General features: G+C 35.4%; 1 protein-coding gene across 6 annotated transcripts in view; it reads right to left on the bottom strand.

The window, feature by feature from the left end:
- The window catches only part of DMXL1 (Dmx like 1), a 78,950-nt gene that overhangs the window by 43,566 nt on the left and 25,431 nt on the right, over positions 1 to 9,953 (bottom strand). For all 6 annotated transcript variants that reach the window (XM_021546233.3, XM_021546234.3, XM_021546235.4 and 3 more), the window contains 7 exons: positions 5,829 to 6,041; positions 4,793 to 5,046; positions 4,018 to 4,702; positions 3,376 to 3,497; positions 2,708 to 2,797; positions 2,306 to 2,408; positions 448 to 564 (listed from right to left, as the gene is read on the bottom strand). In XM_021546233.3, coding sequence (XP_021401908.2) covers positions 448 to 564; positions 2,306 to 2,408; positions 2,708 to 2,797; positions 3,376 to 3,497; positions 4,018 to 4,702; positions 4,793 to 5,046; positions 5,829 to 6,041 — 1,584 coding nt within the window. The remainder of the gene's footprint in view (positions 1 to 447; positions 565 to 2,305; positions 2,409 to 2,707; positions 2,798 to 3,375; positions 3,498 to 4,017; positions 4,703 to 4,792; positions 5,047 to 5,828; positions 6,042 to 9,953) is intronic.

The following is a 9,953-nucleotide window of genomic DNA, read 5'->3' as shown; positions in this document are numbered from 1 at the left end:
AACCTTAGAGTTTTAGAGGGAGTTTGGTAGTTTGAAAGAGAAACAGCAGATTTCAGAATGCCAAAATTATTTAGAATTCTAACAGCATCACTGACGCTTAGATGCTTCAGACTATGGTCCTATTTAAAATGTATGCATAAACTCAAAAATTGCAGAACTAAAACCTCCAAAAAGCAAAACAGCTAAACTGTTAGACTGTATTAAAGCCAGTTAAGCATATTTGGCCTTAGAACACATAAAAAATACCAAACTTCAGGCTCAGGCTGAACTGAAGAGTTACAGCAATCAGAAGATTAGGTAATCAAGAAAGAAAGGTTGTGATAAAATCTTGTAATCAAACACAGAATCTTTTAAAAAAGATGAAACATTTTAGATTACACTGAACAGCAGATACTCACTAGACAGCAGCTATTTAAAAAAAAACAAACTATAAGAAAGAGGGCTTACCTATTGAGACAGGAATTGCCTTCAGATCTAAATGCCACATATGTAGTAATGATTGGTTTTGTGTATACTCTATCACTATTAAGTAGAATTTTTCAGAGAATCCATTCTGCTGCTTTCCTGGTGAAATTGAGAATGGAAAGACCTTAGGGGTTATTCACCTGAAAGCAAAACTAAATTTTGCTGTCTACCAAATAATCAGATTAAACTAACAGGAACTAATACTGAAATGCAATGGTCTGACTGCATCTCTTACATTAGCTTTGTTTTTGTCCACAACTAACAAACACTACAATTACATGTACGCTCATGTAAGAAGTGCCAGTGTTTCCTTTCAGAGATGACAATACATTTGCCTGTCTTTGCTATGTTTAAAGTTAAATCCCAGAATGTATTATCAATACAGTACAGTCTAGAAAAGAGAAAGCAATACAATGCTTCTTCCTAAGAATTTACTTGCCCCAGTTACACACAAAAATAAAATATGAATTGTATTATCAACAGATGCCCATTTCTGAAGAGTTCACCCATGTATTTTCTTCCCTTCGTATACAAGTCAACCCATTAGGACCAAGAAGGAAGAGTTAATTTAGGGACTCTTTTTCCTCCATGATTCCTCTGACCCTTGAGGTGTGTGTATACATAAAACATTACATGAATAAGCTGTATTTGCCCTGTGCTTTTAACATTGCAGTAGTTATGGTACCATATAAAAATTAAGTGGATTTGTTATTTTTAAAAACAATATGAGGTAACTACCTTCATGCATTATTAAATAGGAAAGAAGAAAGTGCTACAAAATAATTTCAAATTAGAATGCATGCAAATTATACGGCTCTAATTTAACAGTGTTTCAAAGGGTCCATTTAGCCCAACTCGTTACATGGGTGGCATACAGCAATCTATTACGGACTTTCAGAATACATACAGATGTATACAATTGTCTAAGATCAAATATTTCCCTATTTGTTCTAAAATTATTTCTGTGTATCATACTCAAGATGTAAACATACAATTATGCTGTAGAGTAACACTTCTTATGACCTCTATTTTGTTTCTTATTTTCAACATCTCAATTGTGTTTTTTGAACTCCACTGAGGGCTGGGATTATCTCCACTACTCCAAATCTCTTCCTCAGGTAAAACCAGCCAGTTCCAGACTCAAATAATCACTATGTCTATCCAATTTCCCTAAGTTCCTTTGACACTTTTCCACAACTCTTGCTTCTTTTAATTCAGAACTCCTATCTAGTACTGTAGATGACCTGGTATCACAAACTTTACTCTGACCTTTTTTTCCCTGCACATTATTTCATTGGAACAGAACAATGTGATGGCTATATAACCAAAAAACTGAGGCATTCCACCAAGGAAAACTATTAATTTTTCCAGAGCAATTCAGATCTGTCCAAGGACCTAGAAATCCGCACACTACTCACAGTATTACAGTGAGGAGGAATTGTCTGGCTTGCCATTTGTTGTACCATGCAAGGCCTGAGGAGCAATATTTAGCTGATGTAAAAGAGCATCCAACATTACAAGCCACAGTAAGTTTTGTCTGTTTTATACCCTACAAGTACTGGCTTCATATTTAAAACCCTTTCCCCCTTCATGTTAAGGTACTGCCTAACACAGGACACAATGGGTAACTTATGAGTTAAACTACTTGATCTAAAAGTTGGTTGCATACAACTCAAATAAGTGAAACACCCATGAGTTTCATCAGTTTCATTCTTCTGAAGATCTTAAATTAAGGTATTTGACATTAAAATTATAAAAGCCATTAAACAAGTTTTTTCTTCTGTGGAATGAAAAATAAAACACTGTCTTTAATGTTCTATGAAAAAAAAAAATTCTTTACCAGAGTCTGATAAACTGTTCTTCTTTGAAGGCATTTCCTTCACCTGGTTATTTAAAATAAATTCTTCTTGAAAAACATGCAATAACTGTGTTTTCCGGCCATGCTAAGGAAGTAAAAATGCACAAGAAGTGAGCATCCTGGTGTATACTTTTCAAGATTGTCTTTAACACAGGAGCTTCTAACTTGGTAAGTTAAACACACAAACAGAAGACTCCTCCGTAAAATGCATTTACATTACTCACATTCCTTTCATTTACAGGTACTGCTGAAAACAAATACAAAAATATATCAAAAACAGCCTAAGTACCCCAAATTTACCTAATGGAGAACTACAGGTATTGTCTTTATTATTAATGCTTTTTAAAAAGTTAATTATGACATGAGTATAGCAGATGTTCTTACAAGCTCTGTGATGGCATCCAGTTCAATGATACATCCCGGGCGAGCCGTAGATTGCTGACTTATGATGTTAAAAACTTCACCAACATATTTCTGTTTGAAAAGAATCAGAGGGGTGGTCTTGTAAACCCCTATGCATTTCTGTGTCACAATCTGCTAGATACATGCAACATCAACATGCAAATGTTAACGAAAGCATTAGATATAGACTAGCTGTGATTGACTAAGAACACCGGTAACATTTCCTGTTTTATGAAGAGCACATTTGGTTTTGATGGCTGAAAAGTGACAAGAGTATCTGGAAAGTCCCACATACAGCAATTTATTGTCCTTTCTCCAAAAGCTGCATTGTTGTCTCAACCTTTCCTCAGGATGACAATGCATCCACACAATTATTATTCCTTGGGGTGTAAGTACTTCACAGATATTTCCCACCTTGGGGTGTAAGCACTTCACAGATATTTCCCAATCAAAGCTTGGCCTGCCTCAATATGCAGAGTTTGAGATTAAATGAATTACAGTATAGCTAAAAAGCCTTACCTAATCTCTTTTTACAAGCAGAATAATCTGTGAAGTCCTCAGCAACCATCTTAGTCAGTCACCAAGTCTGAGCCTAGTGCAACTGAAAGAAGTCATAAACATGCAAAAACTTGAGATGGTTTTTCACTTACAGAAATTTCTGGGTTTGAGAGCTCACAGAGAAGTTTCTTAGCATCTATTACAGCTTGATATAATCTTAAATGCTGTCCATCACTAGCCACAAAGCAGGCACTTGGAGAATTACAGTATGCACCTGAAAAGAAGAAAGAAACTGCTCAAATATTCAAACACCACATGGCTTCATTTTTTGTTTTTTGACAACAGGCATTTTCAAAGTTATGACACAAAACTATACAACATAAAATAAAGTCCTCTTAACTTCTATTCACAAGCAAGAATTACAAAGTTTAAAGATGTGCTTAGCAATCAAATCAAAATATATGAAAGAAAATAATTCCATTTGCAAACTAGAGCTAAATCTCCCTCACCTTGTAGATGTTCAGCATGCTATGAAGTGTGCACTAGTACCTAAGTTTCTGCATAAACTCCTAAAACACCAAATACATACAATTGAACAGTAGAACATGGAAACTTTTTACACAGGCATAAAGAATTCCCAAGTATCAGAAGCTTGAAAATTTGTGAAATAAAGCACCCATGCTTAACATTTTTTCCAGTACATTCAAGTATCTCTGCATTATCTATTAAAGTGCATTATTAGGTTATATTAATTTTATTCTAGAATACCTCACAAGTCAGAAAATTAAACTCACCAAGGCAATAGCTGGGTATAAGTGTGGGCAGCCATGCAACATTAGAAAAAGCTGAAACATGAAGAGAATTGATCCGAGCAAGTTCAGAAACTCCACCAGAAAAGGACAAAGGCCCAACAGGATCTACTCTCCATAGAATAAGTTCACTGTACACAGTGTTGGGATCCTGGGATGTCACGTTTTCATTGCCTCTATTCTGATGTCTTACTGGTGACTCCTGAGACTTAAAACACTCATTTGCCTGTATTGCTTTCTCAACATCTGGTGAAATTAGAGCATTATCATGTGAGGTTGTAAGCAGCAGTGGTAACACTGAGTGGCAAGCCAAGTCGTTAAGATGAAAACGGTGACCACAATATCGGGATTTGTGTGAAATACTGAGTACAGTTGAAAAGGCAGATTCTTCAGCAAAACTCACTAGCCACTGGTTCAGTGACCCATCTGCATGTTTGGAAATCATCATAACATTAGGTGTAAAGATACTTAGTTTTAAGTCATTGGTTGATTTACTATGTCCAGAAGAGATAAGCATAGATGAAGATCGTGTAAGGCCAGTAGGTTTTTGTTTGCCTTGTTGAATAGCTAAGTCAACATTTTTGGTACAAGCATACATCACTATACTTCTGCAAAGAGAGTTTGCATCACCTGCTGGAAACGCAACAGGAATTCTTGAGACAAATGACACCTGCAATTTTAGGAAAGAAAGACTAAGTATTAGAGTTCCCATCATACTTTTCACTGAACATCAGTGTAAAATGCAGGAGGAATAAAGTACCTGCACCTGGCGAAACATGCCAGGCTGATATTCATCCAGCCAGTCCACATGCCACACCAGCAAGGAGCCATCCATAGGATGTATACTGAAGAGCATGTCAGCATTTTTACTCCATTCAGAAAGCAGAACTTCGATTTCATTATCAAAAACAGCAGAGGATAAAGGAACAAGGCTTGAATATGGAGCAGCTTTTTCATCACCCAGTTCCTTCTTCTCTTGGTTTCCTTTTTGTTCATCTCCATTTTCATCAGCTTCTACAATACACACATACATATATATGTGCAATGAAGCACTTAAGCATCATATATATAGCCGTATATAGAGATACTATATTCAAAACCAAAAGGATAATAAGCAGTGTTATTCAGGCACTGGAGCTAATTTCAGGCCTTTTATAAGCTACTCATATGAGAACTAATTTAAAAGGAAAACAATTACAATAATAAATCCTCTAACAGAGCTCAGTGTCTAACAAACCAAAATAGTTTATATTGCACCTTAATTTGAAATATTTTTCTTTCCCCTTATTTTATACAAATTTTTGCATGCATAGACAGAACAAAGGACAATAATCTCCACAATGTATATATTCAAGTGCATTGACTGTACTATGTTATAGAATAAAGCTATTTAAATTTACTGTACATTTATATCTAAATAAAAGAAGTTAATTCTAAAGTTGCTCCTGCTTCCTTAATATTGAAGTAACATTTTCATAGGAAGGCCTCCAGACAAACCTAATTAAATAATACAGTTTTCAGCATAAATAACTCAAAATTACTAGAACAACTATGAAAAGAGAAACCAGAAACAACTATGAAAAGAGAAACCAGAACTTCCAGATGCATTTTTTTTAAAGTCACTTAGATACTTTCAGTGTATGGGAAAAAAATGCATTGAAATGCCACTGTAATGTGTCTGTACCCTTGTACATCAAGTTGCCAATCTCTAAGTTCCCCCTGGGGGAACAGTACAAATTACTTTAAAAACTGTATGCCATTTCTCTATATGACATATATATCTGTATGACTTTTACCTTCTTCTGATCTGCCATCCATTTGATTAGAATCCTCAGTATTAGTCTCAGGGGAATGATGTTCAAAACTCCTTTTAAGTTGTTGCAAAAACACTTCCATAGATAAGGTAAAATGAAGTTCCTTGTTGTTTAGCCAGTGTACAATAAAAGGTCCACTTTTTTCTTCATTTTCACCAAGACTTAGAGATGTGATAGAAGGCAGTAGAGGAATATCTACCAGAAAAAGATACTGATTGACTTTTTTGAGAACTAAGTAAGGTCAAAAAACAATTTTAGAGAAATGGTTTTTAAGCAGAAATCCTACAATGAAAAAATAAATCCACATATATTGCCACTTGTCATTCCCTGCACCACTGCCATCTGCTTTGAGACTTGTTCCACACAGAGGTTCTTTGGTATGCTTGCATTAGGATAACAATAGGGTCCTGCAATGTTGATGTAATACTGTGAATGCAGGTTATTTTTTTTTTTTTGCTACTACAGCTGAGTATGAACCAAATCATTTAAGCATAATCTTCCAACATTTAGTCCACAATGGATGCTGCAGTAGATATACACTGTAACCAAAGAACACAGAGGTTTACACTAGCGAAAACTAGTACGGAGATAAAACAATGCCCTCTGTAACACCATCACAAAACACCAGGAGTTCTAGTTCTGATACATCCTGTTAATTCACACAGCTGTTTGATGGTATTTGGTGTCCCATGTTGCTGTGAAAAATAAAGCAGTAACCACAAAGTGTGTGACAGAAACAAGGGTCAGACTGCTGTAGAGTAATATAATCTAAATTAATCAAGGCTAAAAAGCAGACAGGTGATTTACTGCAATTTCCTCAAATGCGTGATAGAGCAACACGTTAAATCTCAAAGTGCATGTAATCCCACCTAGAAGTCTCCATGTATAGTCTCATCTCCTTCTGCTCTCTATTTATGCAGCATTACTTAAATTCCACATCCCAGGAGACAGAATACTTTTCAACCCAAAATGTGTTTTTATCAAAATCAGCAATAGTTTCAATTACTAATCGTTCAATCTAGTCAAAGAAAATTGTAATTGAGAGCATTAAAGATAAAAGAAAGGAGCACCATGACAATTAGCGGTTTTGTTGTGGGTAAAGGATACAGCAGGGGAAGGGGGCAGAAGTAGCACAGGTCATTTAAGAAATACAGTCTATCTTCCTACACAGGCCAATGCCAGTCTCAAAAGTATCATTATACCTTTGGAAAGTAACAGAATCTGAAGGAAAAAATGCTGCTGCCACCCTTTGAAACGTGAAGCTACAGTAAATGTGAGTAAGGTGAACTAGAAAGATTATTTTTCAGATTAAATTATAAATCTATGTGCTTTATAAGTATTTATCAAAGTCATTAAAGAAATCACTTTTTTACCGATTTCCATCTAAAACTACCAGCTTCTAAATTATGTTCAGCTCTGGACATTATTCTTAGCGAATTTCCATTTGCTACATAAATCACAATCTCTCTTCCAAGAAAACTTCTAAGTCTTTGAATTCAGTAACTTTTCCTGCAATTGCCTAGAGACAATTTTGTCCTAGTAACCACTGCTTATTCCTTTCACACAATTCCACCCACGCTGAACACCAGAAAAAGTAAAATTACAGTATAAAAGTAGGTCTCAAGGATTTTTGTTGCATGTTATATTTATTCTTATATATATTCTTATATACAAGTATATATGAAAGCATTATTCTTCAAAATGTGAAGTGAATGAGAGATAAAGCTGTTTTGGCTTTAGTTTTTATCATATACTTTAAAATGCTGTAGTAATAACAAATTTTAAAGTAAGCGATCACAAACCAATTTAGTTTAAATCAAATTAAAGGAAATACAATTTTTGGATTAAATTGAATTTCAAAAGGGCACACAAAAAGGCCTACTTTAAAAATGTGGTTAGACTTAAGAGGTACTTAAAGACTTGACTGTGAGGGAGAACACGCATTTCTTCAAATTAAGATTTAAAATGTGGAAGTTACTTCAGAGCTTCTACAATAAAGAACAAACTGTTATCCTCCAATCAACTGAGTTAAAAGACCAAGCAATCCAAGACATTAAAACAGATACTGATTAATATAGATAACATAAAAAGAATACAAGATTAGAAAAGCCAAAGATAAGTTGTAAGTATCTAATTTTTCTAATCTTTTTCAAAATTATATTTATCCTCATTCTTTGAGTTTGCTGCTTGGCATATTTATACAGCAAAGTCTATCAAAGGCAAAATTATAAAGTTTGCATAGTTGTGCTGGTTTTGGCTGGGGCAGAGTTAACTTTCTTCATGGTGAATGGTAATGGGCCATGTTTTGTACTTGTGCTGAATACAGGGTTGACAATGCAGAGATGTTTTTGTTGTTGCTGGGCAGGGTTTACACAGAGCCAAGGCCTTTTCTGGTTTTTGTACTGTTGCACTGATGAGGAACACGAGGCTACACTGGACATTGGGAGAACACACAGCTAGGACAGGTGACTGAAACTGACCAAAGGGATACTCCAGACCACAGGACATCATCGTCAGTGCTTGAAGTGGGAGAAGGGAGGAAGAAGAGGGAAAGTTTGAAGGGATGGTATTTGTTATCCCAAATGACCAGGAGGTGTGATAGGGCTGTGCTCTCCTGGAGATGGCCGAAGATCTCCCTGCCCTCAGGAAGCACTGAAGTCATTCCTTTTGTCTCTTTGGTTGTGTATGCAGCTCTTGTTTTCCCTATTGAGGAAAGCAAGGTGGAGATAAATCCTATTAAATTGGTTTTATCTCAACCCAGGAGGTATCTAGCTTTTACCCTTCTGATTCTCTCCCCAGTCCTGCAGGGAGTGAGCAAGCAACTGCCTGGGGCTTGGTTGATAGCTAACCAGGACATTAGCTATTCTGTATAAAATAAGAAATGCTTTAAAAATAAGTAAAAAATATGGTCAAAGATTATGTGTTTCCTACATGAAAAGATTAGCTCGCCCACTGTGCAATCTGAAGAGGAAAAAATATAGAGGAGATATACAAATCTCCAAGAAGCTTTCAAGAAACTTTCCTATGTGACACTGGGTAGTAACAAGCAATGACTGGAGACTTTTCCAGTAGAAATATGATAGCACTGATGGTACAGCACAAAACCGTAAGAAGTTTCCTTCTGGTAGGCTGTATGTGATTCTAGTCCTGTCTGTTAAAATATGAACCAATTAACCACTACTTAAAATGCTGAAGAATAATCAAGGAGAAAGTGTTTAGAGCTTTGCTTAGCACAGCAGTGTTAATGGAAGTCACTTGTTCTTTCCAATCATACCAGACTGTATACCTAGAAACATGAACTAATCATAAATGCCCTTAGCTGAAAATTGGTCTTTCAAACAATGGTAAGTAGGAACAGAAAGACAATACTATAAAACAGGGCTTAATTAATTGAAGAAAATAATTACACAGTATGTTTTTTCATTAAGTCTAGACACAGAAAACCACATCAGAACCTTCACGAAACACCATTCCATACTGCATTTCTAGTTAGCTCTTCAATGAGCAGACACACACATCATCTTCAGCATAGACAAGAATAATAAAGACAGAAGTATCAGCAGCTACGGGGAATTTTCCTCAACCCCATCAACATGCTGTTCCAGTGCAAGGCAATATCAAAGTTTATGGAACACAGGACGAAGTCATGTTTTGTCTGGTTCACAGACATAAGTACACAAATGTGTGGTTATTCCAGCACTAAAGTGTCAGTGTTCATTTTAAAAACTTAGACATTTTTTATTTTATCAGTGTGTTCTCAGTATCATAGCAAATTCACAGTAAATTTTAACTCCAGTTACAAATACTTAGCTTTCTCCATTTTAGACACTATCAATCTGACTTAAATGATGAACAACATAAAAGACAAGATTACTGCAGTGGAAATTTATTCAAATTATTTAATTACTGTATAAAGTTCTTTCACGCAAAAATGAAACCAACATACTAGCAATTTTGCATGATTATATAAATACTCAACTATAGTAAAACACAGTGAACCCTGGATCAGGGAAGAAATTATGATGTCTGGGCTCCAGATCAGAAGGCTGAAGGATAGCTTTATTAAAACTATATTGTATTACAATTATTATTGTATTAATATACTAT

This window comes from Lonchura striata, chromosome Z (genome assembly GCF_050655825.1).
Source record: "Lonchura striata isolate lonStrDom1 chromosome Z, ASM5065582v1, whole genome shotgun sequence".
NCBI classification, from domain to species: domain Eukaryota; kingdom Metazoa; phylum Chordata; class Aves; order Passeriformes; family Estrildidae; genus Lonchura; species Lonchura striata.
The sequence above is the reverse complement of the archived record's forward strand: the minus strand, read 5'-3'. Positions and strand labels throughout refer to the sequence as shown.